This window comes from Panthera leo, chromosome E1 (assembly GCF_018350215.1).
Source record: "Panthera leo isolate Ple1 chromosome E1, P.leo_Ple1_pat1.1, whole genome shotgun sequence".
Classification (NCBI taxonomy): domain Eukaryota; kingdom Metazoa; phylum Chordata; class Mammalia; order Carnivora; family Felidae; genus Panthera; species Panthera leo.
The window spans coordinates 37,289,743-37,313,442 of record NC_056692.1 but is presented as its reverse complement, the minus strand read 5'-3'; the positions used below and the strand labels follow the sequence as shown (position 1 = coordinate 37,313,442).

General features: G+C 40.8%; 1 protein-coding gene across 2 annotated transcripts in view; it reads left to right on the top strand.

The window, feature by feature from the left end:
- The window catches only part of NPEPPS (aminopeptidase puromycin sensitive), a 93,671-nt gene extending 77,016 nt beyond the window's left edge, over nucleotides 1–16,655 (top strand). For both annotated transcript variants that reach the window (XM_042916581.1, XM_042916582.1), the window contains 9 exons: nucleotides 441–580; nucleotides 2,974–3,108; nucleotides 4,569–4,788; nucleotides 9,329–9,471; nucleotides 9,900–9,956; nucleotides 12,622–12,729; nucleotides 13,213–13,368; nucleotides 13,662–13,709; nucleotides 15,843–16,655. In XM_042916581.1, the coding sequence (XP_042772515.1) occupies nucleotides 441–580; nucleotides 2,974–3,108; nucleotides 4,569–4,788; nucleotides 9,329–9,471; nucleotides 9,900–9,956; nucleotides 12,622–12,729; nucleotides 13,213–13,368; nucleotides 13,662–13,709; nucleotides 15,843–15,995 (1,160 nt within the window). In that variant the 3' untranslated portion in view covers nucleotides 15,996–16,655. The remainder of the gene's footprint in view (nucleotides 1–440; nucleotides 581–2,973; nucleotides 3,109–4,568; nucleotides 4,789–9,328; nucleotides 9,472–9,899; nucleotides 9,957–12,621; nucleotides 12,730–13,212; nucleotides 13,369–13,661; nucleotides 13,710–15,842) is intronic.
- The last annotated feature ends 7,045 nt before the right edge of the window (nucleotides 16,656–23,700 follow it).

The window sequence follows — 23,700 nt, the reverse complement described above, 5'->3', positions numbered from 1 at the left end:
AAATTAAGTCAACCCTTCACTACGTATACTTGTTAAGGACTGCACCTTAGAATGTTTTTAAATGCTATATGAAGACTTTGACCTACTTGAAATTTCTTTTACAGTAAAATTATTACTGTCTCTGTTACTCTATAAAGGGAAATGATTAAATTAAAATCACTGTGTTTTAATTTAACACGAATTTTAATTAAGAAACACTAAATAAACTGTTCTCCTTTTCTCTTTTAGGCTATTGTGATTTTTGTTAATAAATTCTCTCTTCCTTTATACTAGTATTATTCAGGTTATGGAAGAGTTTATGTACCATTGAAAATGAGCTATTGGCTTAACAGACTCAAGCTCATATGTAAGATACCAGTCCTCTCCCTCCACCTTACCTTCTATTTCTTCCCATGACAAATTATTTTTCAAGTTTTCTATTTGTTCTTCTGTTGCTTAAGGAGAAGACTGTCCCCAGTGGATGGTTCCCATCACAATCTCTACTAGTGAAGACCCCAACCATGCCAAACTGAAAATTCTGATGGACAAGCCAGAGATGAATGTGGTTTTGAAAAATGTCAAACCAGACCAGTGGGTAAAGGTGAGTCCATAAATGGCCTAGCCATTTTTATCTTACCTAAATGAATTGATTTCTCTCACTTCCTTTATACATTTTATGGCCGGCTGTAAATTCTGCTTTAGTTTAGATGAGGACTTGCAAAGACAAAAACATTACTAAACTGTCCTGTGTGAAATTTAGGGCCAATTTTCAAATAATATTATCTGATGTCTTCCCTTAGGTAAGGGAGTGGTACATAAGCAGATAAAAAGGGATATGATCAAAGGGGAAAAAATAGTAGATTATGTGTAAAGTCACATTAATCAAAAGGTCTGTGGTCTTGCAACTTCCAACTGCGCTGTCATTGTAACAAGATGTTAACCTCCACCATGTGCTGTCATTGTGTATGCACAGCTATCGTCAAGCGAGGCCACACATGTAATAATGAGTTTGTGTCACTGAAATGTGAAATTCCTGTAACTGGTGTTTTAAAATCATTTCATAAAAATAACAGTTGGTAAAGATTATTTCCCATTATTCTGTACTCTGTACCATTCGTAATAAAAGTATCTACTATAAACTTTTCTCCCAATTATAGGTTCCTAATAGGAATTATACATTATCTCAGACTTTTGTATGTGTGTGTGTGTGTGTGTGTGTGTGTGTGTGTGTGTGTGTATACACATACACATATATGATTTTTTAAAAATATACTCAGTGGAGGGGTGCCTAGCTGGCTCCCGTCAGAAGAGTGTGAGACTCTTGATCTCAGGGTTGAGTTCACACCCCACATTGGGTATAGAGATTACATAAAAATAAAATCTTTAAGAGGTGCCTGGGTGGCTCAGTCGGTTAAGCGGCTGACTTCGGCTTAGGTCTTGATCCTCACGGTTTGTGAGTTTGAGCCCCACATTGAGCTCTGTGCTGACAGCCTGGAGCCTGCTCTGGATTCTATGTCTCCTTCTCTCTCTGACCCTCACCCGCTCACACTCTGTCTCTCTCTCTCTCAAAAAATAAACATTTAAAAAATTCTAAAAATAAATAAATAAATAAATAATTATAAATTATAAATAAATAAAAACTTTAAAAATACAGATAGATACACACATATACATACTCAGTAGAATACTGTGTTACCATTTGAAATTACATCTGGAAGATTATGTAGCTATATGAAATTTTTCTTATAAATGAGAAAAACCTATGTATGCTGTGATTGTAACTGGGTAAATAAAGGTATTATTCCTGCAGTAAAAGGTAGAGGGAATCAATAAAATAGCAGTTGTATTATCGTGAGGTGATTTAAAAAAAATACTCACAGGGGTACCTGGGTGACTCAGTCAGTTAAGCATCCAACTCTTGGTTTCAGCTTAGGTCATGATCTCATGGTTCTGGGATCGGTCCTGCATCAGGCTCTGTGCTGAGTGTGGAGGCTGCTTGGGATGCTCTCTCCACCTCTCTCTCTCTGCCCCTCCTTCCCTGCTCATGCTCACTCTCTCTTTCTTTCAAAATAAATAAATAAAATTAAAAAAATACTTACATGTAAGTAGTAAAAGTAAAAACATAAATAGTGAAGTACTTGTATCTTCTACCTTATTTTACCTTTAAGGTATTTGGTATATAAATATTATCAAAAATATTTTTGCCTGTCAGTCATTAGCCTACAGAGAATAACAGTCCGTGATTATCTCATTCCACAAATTATATGAAATTACCTTTAAGGTCCATGCAATTCTTTAAAATCTAGGACCTGAGCATTGCTATTCTGGTGAGACTGTGGGCTGAGTAGATGAGTCTTTTTGTAAAGGTTTAGTCTTCCTCAGAGATTCCACTGTCCCCGTGTTCTTACATATAGTAAATATTTTCTGTGAACTTAAAACCATCCACCGAGAGTAGACAGAAACCGATCCGTGTGATTCCCTCCCTCCCAACCATTTCCTTCCTACTGTCTCTCACTTTGTCCCCCACTATGTCAAGTTTCTGTTTTCTTTCACCTGTTTTCATCTTTGACAACCGCTTTCTATCTTTATGTGTTGTTTCATTTTAATCCCTGCCTGCATATGTGATCTTTGTTGTTTTCACTCAGATATACTGAAAGCAAAACTCCTTTCACACCTGCAAAAGACTGCTTTAAAAAACAAATGGATGTGGCGCCTGGGTGGCTCAGTCAGTTAAGTCTCCGACTTCGGCTCAGGTCATGATCTCATGGTTCATGAGTTCAAGCCCTGCGTTGGGCTCTGTGCTGACAGCTCAGAGCCTGGAGTCTGCTTCAGATTCTGTGTCTTCCCTCTCTCTCTCTCTCTCTCTCTCTCTCTGTCTCCCTCTCTCTGCCCCTCCCCTGCTTGTGCTCTCGCTCTCAAATAAACACTAAAATTAAAAATTAACAAAACAAATGGAACTGTTTAATTAATAATGTCCATTGGGTATCTTTTCAGTTAAACCTGGGAACAGTTGGGTTTTATCGGACCCAGTACAGCTCAGCCATGCTGGAAAGTTTATTACCCGGCATTCGTGACCTTTCTCTGCCCCCTGTGGATCGACTTGGATTACAAAATGACCTCTTCTCCTTGGTGAGCCTCTCTCAAGTAGTATAATGGATTTTGTTGATTAAAGGATTTTGTTTTTCCTGGAGTATCTGACTGAAACATAATTAGAAGAATATGGCTCTTCCTGAAGGTTGAACACCTTTTGGGACTAGAACAAATGACTAATTATTAATTAACATGACAAGATTGAACCTATATAATTTACCGGAAACAAATCCCATGTCACTACTCCTAAGCCAGCTTTTTGCAATGAAAACTATCCTTCGTAAGGCAAAAATTCTTTTCGGTAGAAATAGGTATGAGCCTTGAAGAAATTTCCCTATTGATGTTTGTTTGTTTTTTTTTAATAATTCAGAATAATTTATATTTTTCTAAAATAGTGATTGTACTTGGCTGGAAACATCTAGAATTTTTTAACATTCCATTACTACTCAAATAATAGTCCATTAGCTTTAGAATTATATTTATGTGGGGTATCTGGGTGGCTGCGTCAGGAGAGCATCCGACTCTTGATCTCAGGGTCATGAGTTCAAGCCCCACATTGGGCGCGGAGCCTACTTTAAAAAAAAAAAAAAGGATTATATTTCTTTTGGCTTTGTTCCAGAAAGGATTTAAATCAGCAATTAGTAGTATTATCTTTATGACTCCAACATAGGTTAGATAATTTCCAGATGTCTGTGATAAAATTGTCAGATTCCTCCTACTATTCCTTTAAAGTGGACTTGAGTTTTCCCTCCCTTCTGCAGTAACTGGTTTTGGATTCCTCCTTTGTATAAACACAGATTAGCACTGATGCACAAAACCTCACATCTGCTGATCTCATTGCTGAGAGAGACCTGTCCCAGGAGAGTGGTGTATTTGTGCAGTTGGCTGCTGTAACACGAGTTCCTTTTCCTAGCTCTGTTAGTTAATTCTGAAAGGCCTTCCAGTTTGCCTTCTTTCACAAATGAGTAAAGGACAGACTGAAGTTGACACAGTTGGCAGGTCCAGCTTTGAAAGAGCCTCTGTCAAAAACCAAAGCCCTAACTATTGTTGTGTCTTTTCTGAAAGTATGAGAATTTTAAAAATAAAAACAAAGCCAAGGCCCCAGACACTGGATAGAAATAGGAAGTTAACGGCTCTCCTTCTTGCTTTTTTTTCCCTTGCTTTCTTTCTCATTGAAGTATAGTTGATGCACAGTGTTACATCAGTTTCAGGTGGACAGCATAGTGATTCCACGTGTCCGTGCCTCATGCCGTGCTCACCACAAGTGTAGCTATACCACCTGTCACCAGACAAAGTGTACCTAAGTTGCTCTCTCACAAATAACAAAAAGTAAATAAGGGATATTGTCATGATAGGAGGTTTATTCTCATAATCCCCTGTGTTCTTTCAACCAAAGAAATGACTGACTAGCAGTAGATAATGCTGAAAATGCATGCTTGTGTTTCTTTGTTTTGTTTTTGTCTGAAGACTAGATTAATTTATGTTTTTTCCTATCCCAGGCTCGAGCTGGAATCATTAGCACTGTAGAGGTTCTAAAAGTCATGGAGGCTTTTGTGAATGAGCCCAATTATACTGTATGGAGCGACCTGAGCTGTAACCTGGGGATTCTCTCAACTCTCTTGTCCCACACAGACTTCTATGAGGAAATCCAGGAGTTTGTGAAAGATGTCTTTTCACCCATAGGGGAGAGACTAGGCTGGGACCCCAAACCTGGAGAAGGTAATGGATGCACGGAATGGGGAAAGAATTGATGAGGAATTGGACCCTTTTTACTCAGCTGTGGTTAACAGTACCGGTAGCATCGTATCTGTTGGGTGTTACTATGTTTTCAGCTCCCCAGAAATTAAATCTTAGGTCTTTTAAGTTTATTGGTGAAGTTACATGGGTCACCAACATAAAAACAGTGGTGGTCATGTGTATTCACTGTTAAATACGATTCGTAAACAACACAAATGGTGGAAATAGAGGCCTTTTACAGCGTTCCAAAAGCCTGTCTATAGTCAAGAAAAGCTAAAGGGAATTTTAGATGATTTTATTTATTATTGCCATAACTATCAGGCACCTTATGTGTACAACTCGGAAGGATACCGAGAGACAGTAAGTGAATTAAGGAAGTTACTGACATTCTACATGTGTTCTCTCCTCTGATTATTTCCATAATTGTATATTTACTCTTTTGCCGTCATCATATGTTGGGAATGGTGATCTTGTGGTTTTATATATAATTGTTTTCTACCATCTGCAAATAACTAAAGGTGGTATTTCATCCTGGCAGTCTTGATCTCAGAGTCTTTTGCAATAAGAACAACAGTAACAATTACCTAGAGCTCTATGTTTTCCCCTTGTGGATTCAACAAATATTTATGCGCCTAGTAAATACCAGGTACTATTCTGGGAGCTGGTGGTACAGCAGTGAAGAAAGCTTTGCCCTGTGTGGCTTACATTCTAGTGGGAGACACAGCAAACCATTGAACATACGATAATTTAGGTGGCAACGAGTATCATGAAGAAAAATAAAGTTAGGTAAGGTAGATAAAGAGTGGTAGGCCGGTACGCCCTAGCCTGGTCAGGGCAACAGTCACTCATGATGAAGTGATAATATGAGCATAAGCAGAGACCTGAGAGAGAGCTGTGAGGCCATCTAGAGGGAAATGGTCCAGACAGGGAACAGCCAGTGCAGGAGATCTGCAGCAGGAGCAGGCTTGGGTTGTTCGAGGAATAACAAGGAGGCTAGATACATCAGGACGGAGTAAGTGAGGGGGACAGAGTGGGAAGCGGTGCAGCTCCTATAGGACCTGTGGGACCTAGTACATTTTCGACTTTCACAGTTAGTGATATGAGAAAGTGACTTGAGAGCTGATGCACAAGAACGTGACTTGACGTACTCAGCTGTGTGGGACCCAGACGAGTGGAGAGGCAAGAGACAGGAGCAGGGAGACCTTACAGAGCTGTTCGAGTAATCCAGTTGAGGTGCCGGGTGCAGCTTACACTTGCAGGTGGCAGATTCTGGGCGTGTTTTGAAGGTAGAACTGAACCTATTTGGTGGTGGACTGACTGCAAGGGGAAGAGGGAGGAGCCACCACATTCTGGCCTGAGGACCGGAGGGGTGACCTTGCCAGATACAGAACAGGATGGCCGTAGAAGTGGGCTGGGAACAGAGGGAATCAGGAGCTGGGTGTTGGACACGTCAACTTAGACATCCAGGTGGAGAGTCAAGCCTAGAGGTCTAGGCTGAATAAATGCATTTAGTGTGTAGATGGTGTTTACAGCCACGAGACTGGACGAGATCACGCAGGGCCTGAGTGTAGGCGGACAAAAGAGGTCTGAGGGCTAGGTCCGAGGCCAGGCCAAGATTTGGAGATTGAGTGGAAGACGAGGAGTCCGCAAGGGAGACTGACTGGCCACTGAGGTGGGAGAGTCAGGAGGGAGGAGATGTTCCAGACGTCTTAAGAAGCAGTGCAGAAGGAGCGTTACCCACTGTGACGGCTGGTGCTCTGAGTCCGGCGAGATGAAGGGGGTTGGTGAAGCCATCAGCAAGTTCTGTGGAGCGGTGGAGAGCACTAGTGGTCCTCCAGAGCGGGAGGGGGTAAGCAAAGGGCACATTCAGACAACTTTTTTTTTTTAATTTTTAATGTTTATTTTTGGGAGAGAGAGACAGAGCATGAGCAAGGGAGGGGCAGAGAGAGAGAGGGAGACACGGAATCGGAAGCAGGCTCCAGGCTCTGAGCTGTCAGCACAGAGCTGGATGTGGGGCTTGAACTCAAGAACCGTGAGATATGACCCGAGCCAAAGTCAGACACTTAACCGACTGAGCCACCCCCCAGGCGCCCCACATTCAGACAACTTCTTCAAGGAGTTTTTGCTGAAAAGGCAATCAGAGAAAAGGGGATAGTCTGGGGAGAGATGTAGAGTCAGTGGAGGCATATTTTTTTTTTTTTTTTTTTAATAAAGAGGGAGATTTTGTAACATGTTTTTGTGCTGATGACAATGCTAGAGTAGTAATAGAAAAATCCGTGATGTGAAAGAGACGGGGGCTAATTCCTGGAGCGATGGCCAAGCGATGGAGAGGAGTCGGGACCCAACGGAGGAGTGTGCTTTAGACAGGAGCACAGAGCCCTAGAAACAAAACATGAGAGGGTGTGTGGGGTCAGATCCACGCAGACTGGTGGATGTTGTACTTCTCTTTCACGGCTCAAAAACACCTTAATGAAATAGGGAGAATATCTTTAGTTTTCTAGTTTTATAGATAGAAGAATCAAACAGCAAAATAATAAAACATTCCCTTGTGTCACACAGCAAGTGAGTACCAGAGTCAGAATTCCAAATTGGTTCTTCTAAGAACCTCACTAGTGTCCTGTTGTGTTATGTATTGATCTCCTATTGTTTTCTTGGACTTATTTTTTTACTGAGTTATAATTTAAATGTAGCAAAATGCACAATTCAATGTTACATTTCTTGGGGTGCCTGGGTAGCTCAGTCAGTTAGGCATCCAGCTTCAGCTCAGGTCATGATCTTGCAGTTCATGGGTTCGAGCACTGGGTCGGGATCTGTCCTGACAGCTCAGAGCCTGGAGCCTGCTCCGGATATTCATTCATTCATTCTCTCTCTCTCTCTCTCTCTCTCTTTCTCTTTCTCTTTCTCTTTCTCTTTCTCTTTCTCTTTCTCTTTCTCTTTCTCTCTTTCTCTCTGCCCCTCCCCTGCTCTCTCCAAAATAAATAAACATTAAAAAAAAATTTAATGTTACAACTCAGCGACTTTTGACAAAAAATACACTGAAGAGGTTGCCTCGGGCCTCTTCCCAGTCAGTCCTTGCCAGGCCGGTTCCCCTATCCATCCCCTCCAGGCTAACACTATTCTGCTTTTTTTCACCCTAGATTAATATTATCTCTTCTAGAACTTTATGTAAATGGAATCCTAATATATTTTTCCTGCTCTTACATCTGGCTTCTTTCAATATAATGTGCTAGAGATACATCCAGGGTGTTCATTCCATTTTATTGCTTAGTGGTATTTCATTGTATGTACCACAACTTAGCTGTTTTGGTATTGCAATCCATCATTGCTAGTGTTAACTTTTTTTTTTTTAAGACATAGTATATAATAAAATGTACCTTTTAAAGTATACAACTCAGTCTTTTTTAGTTTGTTCACAGCATTGCACACCCGTCACCACCATCCAATTCCAGAATAACTTCTTTAGCCTCAAAAGAAACTCCATACCCATGGCAGTCACTCCCCATCCCCTGGCAATCCTGATCCCTGGTAACCACTAATCTGCTGTCTGTCTCTATGGATTTGCCTACTCTGGGCACTTCCTGTAAATGGAATCATACCCCGTGTAGCCTTTTGTGTCTCACTTTTTCCACTTAGCACAATGTTGCTAAGGTTCATCCGTGTTGCAGTGTCTGTCAGTACCGCATCCTCTTATAGCTGAATAGTATTCTGCTGTATGGATGTACCACATTTTGTGTTTTCATCACTTGGTGGGTGTTTGGATGGTTTCTACTTTTCGACAGTTGTGAATGCTGCTGTGAACATGTGTGTACAAATTTTTGTGGACGTAACACCTCCGTTTCTATTGCGTGGACTTGCCGGATCATACGGTAACCCCATGTTTAACCTCTCTAGGAATTGCCAGACTGTTTTTCCAAGTGGTCACAACATTTTATGTTCCCGCCAGCAGCGTATGAGGGTTCTAACATCTCCGCGTCCTTGACAGTGCTTGTTATTGTCTGTCTTTTTTAGTCATCCTGGTGGGTGTGAAGCAGATCTCATAGTGGTTTTGATTTGCGTTTCCCTAATGACCAAAGTTGAACATCTCTTTATGTGCTTATTGGAGTAAACCGATCCATCAGATTTCGATTTTTAAAAATCTCAGATTTCAATTGGTTATACACAGCGTACTAGTTCAGTATGTGGCCTTTTTTCTGAATCTTGGGTCAAAACTGCATGATCTAAGCCTGTTTCTTTCACATATAATCCTTAGCAATGTAATTGCCTAGATGGAGTGAACATTTAGTCAATTCAGATCATTGGCATTTGTAGACAAAGTCAGCAAATTCATTTGCTTGTCTAGCGTGTTTATTAGCACTTCATTTCACTCTTGTGATTTGAACAGTATAAATCAGTGTCCTCTCAAGTACTAGGGTAATTGATTGTGTTTGTTCAAGATGGCAGACATGGTATAAGATATCCAAGTAGCATATTTGTGAAAATGGGATTTTTAAGCAGTGTTGTGTCTCTTTTACTTCTTAATCAGGTCATCTAGATGCACTCCTGAGGGGCTTGGTTCTGGGCAAACTAGGAAAAGCAGGACATAAGGCAACATTAGAAGAAGCCCGCCGTCGGTTTAAGGACCACGTGGAAGGGAAACAGATTCTCTCCGCTGATCTGAGGAGTCCTGTAGGTTTTCATGATAAATAACCTTGATTTCTAGGTGACTGCATCATTCTGCACACAGTGTGGGATGTATTTAATGGTAACCAGAAATGACCTAGACACTGACCCACACATTGTGTCTGACTCTGTGTTAATATGTGCCATTTAGGTGGTTTGTAGCCAGCTTCTCGTTTGTTTCAAGTTTCTCAGACTACACTGTGCTTAAAGCTGATTATCTGTGCACATTCCCCTGAGAGAGCCGGTGTGCATGCCGTCTCCCTGTCTGGTTTTCAGTATGGGCTCCGAAGCTCTTTGTCGCACAGTTTGTACGTAACATCCACACACAGCTGTGTACAATCGTGTTGACTTGCTTTCTGCCTTAACATTAGAATATTTGGAACAAGATACAGTTAATCAGATGCCTTCTTTGTCGTTCCTGTATTCTCTTGTAGGTTTATCTGACCGTTTTGAAGCATGGTGATGGCACTACCTTAGACATTATGCTAAAGGTGAGTACATTCGGAAAGGGTTTCCATCTTCTGCTGTTAAACTTGGATTGACACAGTACAAGCTTTAAGTGGTTAAAAAAAAAAAAGTCCTGGCAAAAGAAATATATGTAGATATGCATGTTGCAGACAGGCAAATATTAAGAAACTATGGGAGAGAGATATCATGTCTGTTCACGTGTACTACCAATACAATGCCAGAAGTCATCTAGTGTTCTCACTTTTTTTAATTTGTAAGTTTATGTATCTTAAACCAAAAAATGAAGTGTTCATTTTGATTAACAAGTCAAGCTCTTAAAATTTTCCCTTCTGTGTAAACTTACATAGGATCCTTCCCATTTTGAAGAAAAGGTTTGTGTCTGTGCTTAGGGGAGAGAGAATCAGGTGTCTCCAGGGTTTGAGTTATGTCAGTGCCTCTTATGAATGGACAGGAAATTAACTGACTTGCCTGCGTAGCCTCTGTAGTTTCCCCAGAGGGTTGGCATGTAATTAAACTCTAATACAGATACTGTACTTCTCCAGTCCCTGTCCATGCGGTTGTCAATCTAAGAAATCACTTGACAGGTAGGGGGAGCTGAACTTATTACCATCGAATAAAATGTGCAAAATGTGTCTAAATACCCAAATTACGTGTCAAATCTGCAAAGCCCATTCGTTTAAAGACCTGCTCTTAGTGGGAACAAACAGAACAGGAATGGGATGTGCTTTGCTACTTCCATCTTTAATGGATTAAGAACACTTTTCTGACCTCAAGTAGATCAAAATTGCAAATCCAATTTCTAGTATTTCATTTTAAACAAATCCTGTTTTTTTTTTTAATGTTTGTTTATTTTTGAGAGAGAGAGAGAGCATGAGCATGAGCAGGGGAGGGGCAGAGAGAGAGGGAGACACAGAATCCGAAGCAGGCTCCAGGCTCTGAGCTGTCAACACAGAGCCCGACACAGGGCTCGAACTCAGGGACCGTGAGATCATGACCTGAGCAGAAGTCAGATGCTCAACCGACTGAGCCACCCAGGCGCCCCCAAATCATATTTTTTTAATGATTAAAATATTTTGAAAAATGTAAACTTGAAGAAACTCAAAATGTGCCACTTTACTGATCTTGGACAAGAGTTTCCTTTCTAATAATATCAAAATTATACTTTGGGTTTAACTTAACTTTCAATTAAATGACATTGAGGTCCCTTCTCAGTCTTAATATTCTGTGAAACTGTGTACTATGAATCCTGTATTTCTTTGCATATGAAATCAGATATTTGTGGGTTTTGTCTTTTCCATAGCAGTATGGAACAAAATAGGGGTTCTGAAATTCTCATGACAGATACCTTGACATTTTCATGTCATAGCACACTTTTAAGAATTTATTCTAGTATGTATATTTAATAAGTATTGGCATCTATTTAATGTAAGGGAGCTGACTATAATTCTGATTTACTATCGAAAGAGCTCTAATGAAGGCCAAATTAGGTTTCTTCAAGAAACCAGTTGATGGGAGATGAGGAGGATTGTCTTCTGTTGGTAATTTAGGAATAATGAGGCCCGCTAAAAAAGAACTTTGATTTCAAAGTATATTTGGAATGTGGTGTTATGGTGCCATCTAGTGGACTAGTTTAACAGGTTCTCCTTGGGGAAAACCATGCTTCTTGAAAGCCAGAGTTCAGACCTTGAGTCCTGGAGCTGAAAAGGACCTTAGAAATTATCTCTCCATCCCACTCATTTTACACAAGGGGAAACTGAGATCCAAAGAGGTTAAGGACTTAGTCAAGGTCACACAGCTAGTTAGACACAAAACCAGGACTAGAACCCAGGTCTCCTGACTTCTATTTTACTACACTGCTGCTCAAAAGAAATCAAAGGAAAAGAAGAGGAAATGGGGGCCTGTGATGGGGTGTGCGGACACTGGTCAGTGTAAAACCTTCAGTGAGAAAAAAAGCCAACAGAGTCTATCGATTAAGTTGTCTTGGAGAGATATCTCATATATGCTTGTAATTTTTGTATGCATAATGTTTTGTTTCTGATGGTGGAAAAAAGACTCGGTATAATCACTGTGGAAGATTTAGAGACTAGAAAAGTATAAAGAAAATACTTACCTGTAATTTGAAATGTTTAAAAAGGTCACAAAATAGGTATAAGATGATCTGATGTCCAATTTGGTAATGTACATATTGTAATAATTTAATTTTTTCTTTATGCTTCTCATTTTCCTAATTTCCTGCATTCAGCATGCGATGCTTTTGCAGTTGAAAAATTTGATGATACAGAATCCCACTGATCAGAGACCATCGTTAATATTAACATGCATTTTTGACTATTAGAAATTAAATTGATGACCTTCAATGGTATTGGCAATCATCAGTTTGTTCATTTAACACAGAACATTAGTCAGACATCATACCCCTCAGATCTTGAATTTAAACTGCTCAGAACTGATGACCAGCCATTCACATAGTACTCACTTACATTTAGTGACTTACTATAATAGCCAATCACAAATTTAGTGCCTGAACATCCTGTAAAGTTTTATCTTCTGTTAATTTTATGCCCTGAGCGCCTAGCCAATGAGAATATAGAACAGAAGTTTCACCTTACTGGGGGAGAAGCTCATATAAGCATGTGTCTGACTTCCAGGGGACAGTTAACTATCTCGATCTGTATTTTTTCACTATAGCTTCACAAACAAGCAGATATGCAGGAAGAGAAAAACCGAATTGAAAGGGTCCTTGGGGCTACTCTTTCACCTGAATTGATTCAAAAAGTCCTCACGTTTGCACTTTCAGTAAGTTACAATGAAAACTGCTTTTAGAGGGAATTGTAACCTATCAATCTGTGGCAGCTGTCTTTGACTCCATATTCTCTTGATCTGCTTTAACCCCTTCCTCTTAGTCTGGGGGAAATGGAATGGGCTTTTGTTACTGACCTCTATCTATATCTGCCTCTAACGGTGGGAATCGGGATAGTTGGAAGCAGGAATAAACTGGCAAGCCTACTTATCTTACCCCTGTGCCTACTTTCCGTCTCTTCCTTTCTTTATCCTGTAGGAACCCAAGCAAACATCTATTCAGCAGCCTGTTTTTACCTGTCTCAGTGCCTCATTCTCAATTTGGCTGATCTTTAGGAAGCTTTCTGGTGCCAGTTATTCCTAAAATAAGGAATGAGGGTCTTCAGTGTGATTACTTGGGTACCTCAACAGCATTTGCCCTTTCTGGCACCAGAAGATGTTTTGAGTACAGTAGACTTTTCGTTCTCTTTCTATTTCTAGGAAGAGGTACGCCCACAGGACACTGTGTCAGTAATTGGTGGAGTGGCAGGAGGCAGCAAGCATGGAAGGAAGGCTGCTTGGAAGTTTATAAAAGACAACTGGGAAGAACTTTATAATCGATACCAGGGAGGATTCTTAATATCCAGACTAATAAAGGTGTGTGAAGATTTTTATTTTGAGTAGCTTGCTTATCATAGATGTTATTTAGAGACATCCCTGATTCACTAGGCCTATAGTCTTTGCTCTTTAAGGGTTTCTTCCAAAAAAACCCACAAAAGTTCCTTAAATAATTATTAGCTTTATTAAAGGGCTTCTCCATCACCCATCCTGCACCTTCTAGAATATTCTGAAGTTGGGAGAATATAAAATGATTTGGTTTTTAGGTAAATGGAAGTTTGTTCCTAGCGTCTTTTAGTTACATTTACTATTTAAACCATTGTTTTTTTCAGCTATCAGTTGAGGGATTTGCAGTTGATAAAATGGCTGGAGAGGTTAAGGTAAGCAAAGTACTGTTTCCTTTTTACTTTTCAATCTAGTAAGTAAAAACACTAATGAGCCAAATTGTAATGATACGATGTTGGGGTAATGCTGTATTTATCCTTGTTTTTGCTTGGAAGAAGACAGCTTGGGTTGTGTCTTTAATGCTTGAAGAATTTAGGGTTGGAATCATCTTTGAGCGCTTTGCAATATGGTTGAAGGAACGTGGTGGAACTTGGAATCAGTCGATCTGAGTATAAATCTGTGCTCTGCCCTATGTTAGCTATGGGACTTCAAGTAAGTTTTTTAATCCCTGTGAGCCTGTCTCCTCATCCATAAAATGGAATGATGATAAGATTGTTATTTAAGTAATGTAGTGGGACTGGAACAGAGTAGTAGGTCCTTGATAATGGTTCTTTTTTTCCTTTCTAATAACAACCTTCATAGGTCTGTCCTGTGCACGAGGAGACAAGATGGCTATGCAAGGAATCTCCTCTTAGCCCTTACAAAGGAGAATCTTCAGTTTAGTGGTAAAGTTCAGCATGTGAGGAACAGATCTACACTGATGAGGGAAATCTTAATGTTAAGCCTTCCATTGGATTTAATTGTGAAGTTATTTTTGAAGTGTCACTTTTACCTTTACTTCTTGAAGGCAGTGGGGTTACGAGGTGTGAATGTGGAGGCTCTGAGGGCTGTTGTGTTGTTTCACTCACTCTGTGAGCCATTGTTTGGAATTTTAAGGTTTCAGGTCTTGAGAAAACAGTGAAACACTTGATCTCTGCCTTCATTTAACTTACATTGTATGCTGTGGAAACAGTTACTTTACCGTAAAGGATAGAAGTACTCTGAAGGAGAAGTACATATACCTGGTTTGGAGGGGAAAGGCAGTGAGTGGCCAAGCTGAGACCGGGAAGATAGGTAGAGGCCAGACTGGAGGGCCTTGGAGGCCATATGAGTTTTCCTAAGAGTGCAAAGCCCTTGAACTGCTTGTCAACAGGGGAGTGAGTTGATGTGATTTGTACCATAAAAATTTCAGTCCGGCTGCAGTATGGGAAAGAGAAACATTTTGGGATGCTGACTGCAAGCAAGAATGATAGAGTAGCTTTCAGGAGATGGAGTTATGAAATTCAAGGGCTTGGGTTTGTTAATCTTTAATTCAACAAATATTTACTGATTGGCTTCTCTGTGTTGTGAATGTACCTGGCAGAGGAAGAAGGAAGAATCAACGATAATTCCTGGGTTTCTTATATGTAAATAGTGGTGCTATTTGTGGAGATGGAATGAGGGGCAGTTCTGTATTGTACTTGGGCCCTAAGAACCCAGCCCCAAGAACGAGCCTCAGCGAAGGCGCCATTGTTGTTTGTGTGAACGAGGTTATTGATTTCCAAAAGTTCTAGACTTAATCTGATGAATTAGTCATTCTTTCCTTTACACCTGTGACGACTGGTTCAAAGTAAAGACCCCTATCCTTTCGTTGGTTGGTATTTAAGAGTTGCTCTGTTTACTATGAATCTTGGTATACTTCATTGGAACGTAGTTTGTTGAATCTTTAATCAATAAGCTTTGGATAAATTATAATAAACTCAGAAATGTTTTGTTGTATGAAAGATGTGAGTCTGTGGAGCAGCAATTTAATCTTTGTGGTCTTATCGCCTTCACAAATTAATCTCTGTTTGAAGCAGCCGGAATGTGTGCGTCCTTAAGGACTCTGCCTGCCAAGTATTGTGCTAACAGTTTTTATGGATTTTCTCTTAAACTTCTGGACTAAATAGTTTCTTACCAATGAGAAAACAGAATGATTAATGTACTCAAACTCACAGGCTAATACATGACCGAACCGAGATTTGAGTCCCAACCTAATTCCAAAGCCCTACATTAACCACTAGATAATGAACCTAAAAGACAGGCCAGAGGTTCTGCCTCTTTGTTACCTTTTGATTAGATTTGAAGCATGTATTTGGGGAAGAATTCCTGTATGCAGGTCTAAGGGGCTGCTTTGTTTTCTTTTAGCCTGGGAGTAGCAGCGGTAAATTTTCACGATTAAAGCTTTTGAATCCTTTACAGAACAGTGGGTAACTTCTCATGACCTGTGATACTTCTAACTTCGTACCATTGCTAGTAATGATCCTACCTTCTGGGTTGTTTTATACCAGGCTTTCTTCGAGAGCCACCCAGCTCCTTCAGCTGAGCGCACCATCCAGCAGTGTTGTGAAAATATCCTGCTGAATGCTGCTTGGCTAAAGCGAGATGCTGAGAGCATTCACCAGTACCTCCTTCAGCGAAAGGCCTCGCCACCTACGGCGTGAACCCTGAGCGCCGCCACCGCGGTTCTGCTGCTTGGCTGCAGGGATGAGGTGGGGCTACCGAACAGCTGATTCATATGCCGAGAATTTGGAGTCTTCTTTCAAACCAGTGGGGGTTGGACGATGAATGTAGTTAACTGGTTCCTGCTCACACTCCAGAATTAAATTCTATTGAAAAAGGAAAATCAGCAATTCAGCAAAAAAATAAGTAAATAAATAAAAATAAAAAATAAAAAATGTAAATATGATAGTAATAAAATAGAGCATAACGAAACTGTGAAACTTCCTGAAGCCTTGTCAGTGGTTAAAAGTATTTAACACTCTCCTGTTAATGACAGATGTTCTGTTTTTATAACCTACCAAAAGGAAACTAGAGGCTTCTGGGTGAAGAAGATTTTTTGTGAAGTGGGTTCTGCGAGCAGCCTACAAGCCAAGGGTAGTGTCCATTGCTCTGGGAATGGTTAAACGTGAAAGGCTGATAGCTGGTATAACATAGAGTCTGTGCATAATTCCAAGTGTTTTTTGTTTTTTTGTTTTTGGGGTTTTGGTTTTTTGGTTTTTTTTGGTTTTTTTTTGTTTTTTTTGGGCATGGGGACTGATCAGGAAGATATATTTTCCTGCATAACTCAATCTGAACCAAGGATTGTAGTTTTCCTCCTTGCCTTCCCTTCTGTGTGACCCCCTTGGCCAAAAAAAAAAAACAAAAAAAACAAAAAAAGTTAAAAAAACCAAACCTATCCTGGTCTGGGTTTTTCCTCCTCCTAGTTCCACCCCCAACCTCCCCCCCCCCCCACCCCCCACCCCCCCCACCCCCGGTGTCCTTCTTAGAGATAAAGAAATAATAAGGAAACATCTTTTATAGCCACATTAAATAAGAGAAACTGATATACATTATTTTTTCTTTCTTTTTTAAGATAACTTTTAAGAACCCTGAAATGCATATAGGTGAGACATAGAGATGAAAGGGTTTTCAGCCAGGCCATCCTGAAGGAGTCACTCTGCTAACAGCGGTCTTAGTTGTCTGACAGGCCAACTGTTAAGCCTCTTTCCAACAGTGTCAACACTGGCTTCTCCTGGTTCATTCTGGACATGTAAGAAGTCCGTGGTAACTGCTGCAGGGGCCGCATATTAGTGGTAACTGGTTCAAACAAAAACTGTAAGCCTGTGTGCCACTCTTCGCTTTAACAGTGTATCCTACTAACAAGCCTCACCTAACTAATCCAGCGAGTTTTAACTCTAAACCTCTTTCCTTTTCTCTGGCCCTACCTTTTTTCTTTTCCCTTTTTCCTTTTCTTTTTATTTTTCTTTTTAAAAATATTTTTTGTGTTATTAACAGGAATTCATATTTGGTGTGGCTTAACTGTATTTCAGAAGGTCATCAGATTGTGAGACTGCTTCCTTGAAACATTTTTGTGCTATTGTTTTAAAAAAATAATAATTAAAAAACAGTTGGCGTTAATAAAAATGTCAATGTGAAATTGATGTCCTGATTTCTTTTATTCTCTTCAATAAGAAATTACAAGCGTTTCCTATCATTCACTAGGATTATAAGAAGTTTTGCTATCATGGGATTTTTTGGGTCTAAGAAAATCCAGTTTCTGAATTCCTTAATGACTAAGACCTAAACAGAAAAATCCTAAGAGTCCTTCTAAATTCATTCTGGATCAGTCAGCATTCAGGAGTTAACCTGACACTTGCCAGTTCCCGTTTCTTGAGGCTCTCTTGTCCAGGTGCCACACGCAGGGCGGCCATGAGGCCATCTAGGCATGTGCTTAAGGCACCAGCAAAGTAGGGACACCAAAAACACTGAGAAGAAATCTGCTTAGTATTCTCATTTTACAATTAGAAATTCTAGAAAGAAGTAATTTCATTTTCAGCATATATACGAGTTTTGTGTATAATAGTTAATTGGCTTGAATTATGCTGCGGCACAGGTGGTGGAGGGTGTCTTCTGTGTCCCCTTCAGAGCCGCTCCCATCCCGTTCTGTGCCCCGGGAGGGCTTGGCCCACACGGACTGCACTGACAGGGTCCTTTGCCCTCTGACTTCAGGTTGTGTTGATCCAATTTGTAATACCTTCAAGATCAAAAGGCATGAGGAGAGGACGGTCAGGGTATTTATTCACCAGGCTTCCTCATCCCCAGGTCACATGGGTCGTCTGTGACCCTCTACCAAAGGCCACAACTCCTGTTCAGAAGCCCTCTCTAGCTTCTAGCTCCGTCACTTTGCCCCTTCAAATCTAGGGAAAGGATTATTCCCTTACTAGCTCTGGATCATTCCATTATTCCTTGTTGGTTCCCCTGAACTTTGCTCACATCTTTGTAAATAGTCCCTTTATTAAACCTTCATCAAGTTACCTAGTTCAAGTGTGTTCTCTGTTCTCTACTAATATCCTGACTGATTCTGGCACCAGAGTCCTGATGATAACGGGTCTCTAAAGGTCTTAAATCAGCCTTTTTGGTGTTAGATTTACTGCTTGTCTTCCAAGTAGCTCCCTATCGGGTAATATATTCATTTTACAGGTGAGAAAGCAGGCTCAGAAAAATTAGGTAAAGAGTTACACAACAAATAACTTAGGGGGCACCTGAGTGGCTCAGTTGGTTAAGCGTCCAACTCTTGGTTTTGGCTCAGGTCGTGATCTCATTCTCTCTCTCTCTCTCTCCCTCCCTCTTAAACTTGAAAAAAAAGGAAAAAAACAACTTAGAACCAGTGGTCAGCCCAAGATCACCAGCCTCTAAAACCTGTTTTCTTCTCACTAATTGTCATGTCTTCACATTTAAAAGGTCGTACAGTCAGACTGGATCCAGGCAACAGCTTTAAAGATTTTTAATGATTTTTCCTTGGTTAAAGATTTTAGTGGAAATCAGAAGGTTGGAAAGAAAGATGAATGTGGGGTACCTGGCTGGCTCAGTAGAGCATGCAACTCTTGATCTTGGGGTCATGAGTTCAAGCCCCACATAGAGCTAATTAAAAATTTTTTTTCAGGGGCGCCTGGGTGGCTCAGTCGGTTAAGCAGCCGACTTCGGCTCAAGTCATGATCTCGCGGTCCGTGAGTTCGAGCCCCGCGTCAGGCTCTGGGCTGACAGCTCGGAGCCTGGAGCCTGTTTCGGATTCTGTGTCGCCCTCTCTCTGACCCTCCCCTGTTCATGCTCTGTCTCTCCCTGTCTCAAAAATAAATAAAACGTTAAAAAAAATTTTTTTTTCAAAAAAAAAAGATGAATGTGTTACTTCCTATAGGGAATTTGATATTATCTTTTATTAATGGGAAGCAGTAAACCATTTTGGAATACTACATGGTGCTGCATGAATTCTTAAACTTACAGTTTCTGAGGATGGGTTTCAGGGAGCAAGGAGCCCCTCGAAAGTATTGGTAAAGAATAGATCTCTGTAGTGTGCGATTTAGGGGGAATGAGTGGAGTTCTGGAGCTTTGAAAAGATTCTTTCAATTCTGTTACCCAAACAGGTCCTAGAATGTGATCAGAAAGACTTGGAGCCACATTTGTACAGTTAGTGATTATTTTTTTTAGCAGGGCAGAAAATAAACAAGCTTTTGGTAATCTACTTACGGCACTGAATCTACACTTAAGAGATAGCCTCTTTTTTTACTGAATAAATTACTTGATGAGAAATTAATCTCTTCTTACTTACTACATACTGATTTTAGGCTCTCCAGGTTTTTGGTGTGTGTGTGTGTGTGTGTGTGTGTGTGTGTGTTTAACGTTCATTCATTTTTGAGAGAAAGGGAGAGACAGAGCGCAAGTGGGGGCGGGGCAGACAGAGAGGGAGACAACAGAATCCGAAGCAGGCTCCAGGCTCTGAGCTGTCAGCACAGAGCCCGAGGCAGGGCTCGAACTCACAGACCGCGAGATCATGACTTGAGCCAAAGTTGGAAGCTCAGCCAACTGAGCCACTCAGGCGCCCGCGCGCGTGCGTGCGTGGTTTTAAATTTTTTATAAGACTGGGGCGCCTGGGTGGCTCAGTCAGTTGAGCGTCCGACTTCGGCCCAGGTCATGATCTCGCGGTCCCTGAGTTCGAGCCCCGCGTCGGGCTCTGTGCTGACAGCCTAGAGCCTGGAGCCTGCTTCGGATTCTGTGTCTCCCTCTCTCTCTGCCCCTCCCCGCTCATGGTCTCTCTGTCAAAAATAAACATTAAAAATTTTTTTAATGTTTATTTTTTTATAAGACTGTCTTCTCCTTTGAGATAATGCAGAAATTCACCCAAGGTGGACCGTGCCTTCTTGCACTGCCCCCAGCGGGCACAGACTGCTCAAGGTGCTTGGTTTCCAACACAAGCACAAGAGACAGGAGACCCTGATGGTAATAAAATGTTAGGCCAAACAACTGCCTTCCCTGGGAAACCAAATCAGAGGATTGGTTGCTGTACCAGGACATTTGATGGCAAATGTGATAGACGGCAGGGTCAGAGAAGGGAAGGTTTATTGGGCTGTTCGTGTCACTTGTAAAAAAAAAAAAAAAAGTCTGCTCGGTCCTGCATTTCCGCTGCTGGTATCTGGCAGGTGTAGCTTTCAGCACTGAACTTCTGGTTCCAACACTGGGGTAGAGTTAACGACAGAAACATAGCTTACTATCGATCTACGCTTTCTCGGGGAAGTTGCCAGCAGCTGACAGGAGACATACTGTATACCAATTAAGATGACAACCAAAGAAAAATATAATTAAATCTTGCCATAGTTTGGCTGACCATGCCAGCATGGCCCTCTGAGCCATCTGCCCCCCCCCCCCATATCCCCAGCCAACTTGAACCATTTTCATCAGTTGGACAAATGGTGCAGGTATGTAACATTGCACTTTAATTTCAGCTCACTCTATTAGGCGGCTGATTATCTACTTTGTATTGTATATGCTGATCTTATGGATATTCTCTTTTAAAAAATTTTTTTTTAGATTTATTTTTGAGAGAGAGAGACAGAGTGCAAGTGGGGAAGGGGCAGAGAGAGAGGGAGATACAGAATCCGAAGCAGGCTCCAGGCTGTGACCTGTCAGCACAGAGCCTGATGCGGGGCTCGAACTCACCAACTGCGAGATCACGACCTGAGCTGAGGTGGATGCCCACCAACTGAGTCACCCAGGTGCCCCACAGATACTCTCTTCTTAATGCTTACTATTTAGACTTCTACTAAGGCAGTTAAGATGAAGAAAGCCACATAACTGAATGGCTAATGGTTTAATAGAAGTCTCAAGAAAATAATACAAGACAATGAAGGAGAGATGGAGAACCAGTTTATAAGAAAAAGTACAAAATATTTAAAACGTTTGACATGAGTGAGGATGGATGACATGGTTGTTGCTTTCTTGATAGATCAGTTTCCGCTTCTAGGAATAGAGCACTTGAAAGTGGGATGTGTGAAGGGGTGTGGTAGGATGAAGTTCATGCTGTGGCCTTTTAGAGTGTGAAGAAGTGCCTTCTCTCACTTGGTTCTTTTCCTCTGCCCCCTTCACCACCACTCTCCGGGGCCTCTGGCAACCACCAATCTGATCTCTGTATCTGTGAGCTTGGTTTTTTGTTTCTGTTTTTTTTTTTTAACATTTCACACTTGAGAGACATCACTTGGTATTTTGTCTTTCTCCATCTGACTTCACTTCGCATAATGCCCTTGAGGTCCATTCGTGTTGTCACAAATGACAAGGCTTCATTCTTTTTACGGCTGAATACTATTCTAGCGTGTGTGCACATGTGATGTGTGTGTGTGCATGTGTACATGCTACAGTTTCTTTATTCATCGATCCGTTGGTGGACACGGGTTGTTTACCTATCGTGGCTATTGTAAGTAATGCTACAATGAATGTGGGGGTGCATATCTTTTTTGAGTTAGTATTTTCATTTTCTTCAGATAAATACCCAGAAGAGGACTTGCTAGGTCATATGGTATTTCTATTTCTAATTTTTTGAAGAGCCTCCATACTGTTTTCCACTATGCATCTGCACTAATTTACATTTTCACCAACAGCGCGTGAAGGTTCGCTTTTCTCCGTATCCTCACCAACACTTGTTATTTCTTGTCTGTTTGATTCTGGCCATTCTGACAGGTGTAAAGTGACAGCTCGTTATAGTTTTGATATGCATTTCCCTGATGATTAATGATGCTGGGCATCATCTCATGTGCCTATTGGCCCTCTGTCTTTGGGAAAAGGTCTATTCAGGTCGTGTGCCCATTTTTAACTGAATTATTTGCGGGGTGCTTTTTGCTATGGAGTTGTAGGAGTTCTGTAGAGATCTTGGGTACTAGCCCCTTATATATGACTTGCAAATATTTTTTCCCATTCAGTAAAGTTTGCCTTTTTGTTTTGTTAGTGGTTTCCTTTGGTGTGAGGAACCTTTTTAATATTATATAGTCCCACTTATTTTTGCTTTCGGTGTCAGGTTAAAAACAAACAAACAAGACAAAACATTGCCAGGACTTATGTCAAGGAGCTTACCAACTATATTTTCTTCTAGGAGTTTTATGGTTTCAGGTGTTACATTCTTTAATCCACTTTGAGTTCATTTTTGTGTATGGTGAAAGACGGTGGTCAAGTCCCATTCTTTTGCATGTGGCTCGCCAGTTTTCCCAGCACCATTTATTGAACAGACTGTCCTTTCCCTGTTGTATATTCTAAGCTCCTTTGTCATAAATTAATTGGCCATACATATATGGGTTTATTTCTGGGCTGTCTATTCTGTTTCATTGATCTACGTGTCTGTTTTTATGCCAATACCATATTGTTTTAATTATCATAGCTTTGTAATAGAGTTTGAAACCAGGGAGGGTGGTGCGTCCAGTGTTGTTCTTTCTTGAGATTGCTGTGGCCATTCAAGGGTTTCTCACTTCCCTCATCTACCGGTAATAGAGTACACAGATGATCTCTAACTGGAAAGATAACAAAACAGTACATGACTTATAAGGTCTTTTGCCTACCAAATCTGGTCTACTCTCCCTGCCCCGCTGACACTCTTCTTTCCAGCAGATGGAAGGTTCTAGAGCTGTGTGTCCAAATACAGTAGCCTCTAACCATATGCAGCTATTTAAGATTAAGTTAAAGTAGGGGCACCTGGGTGGCTCAGGCGGTTAAGCGTCGGACTTCAGCTCAGGTCATGATCTCGCGGTTCGTGGGTTCAAGCCCTGCATCGGGCTCTGTGCTGACAGCTCAGAGCCTAGAGCCTATTTCAGATTCTGTGTCTCCCTCTCTCTCTCTGCCCCTTCCCGACTCACGCTCTCTTTCTCAAAATAAATAGACATTTAAAACTCAAAAAAAAAAAAAATTAATTAAAAATTAAGTTCCACGTTTCAAGTGTTTATTAGCCACATATGGCTAGTGGCTGCTGTATTGGGCAGCACAGGTGTATAGATCATATTCCGTCGTTGAAAGTTCTGCTGGACCCCCTGTTCTACATGGAGTATGTGCAAGTGTATTTTTTATTTAAGGTAGCAAATAGTTACATAATATGTTCTTCTTTACCAACCTCTTGTAACGTTGCTACTCATCTAAGAACATTGTATCACTAACCCCTATCCACTTTAAATTTTATTTCTGTTTAGGAATGTGATACATACTCATTTTCTAAAATTTGAAGAAAAAAAAGAAGAACGAGCACTGGGTGTTCTATGGAAACCAGTTTGATACTAAATTATATTTTAAAAAGAAAAAGAAGGGGCGCCTGGGTGGCTCAGTCAGTTAAGCATCTGACTTCGGCTCAGGTTATGATCTCAT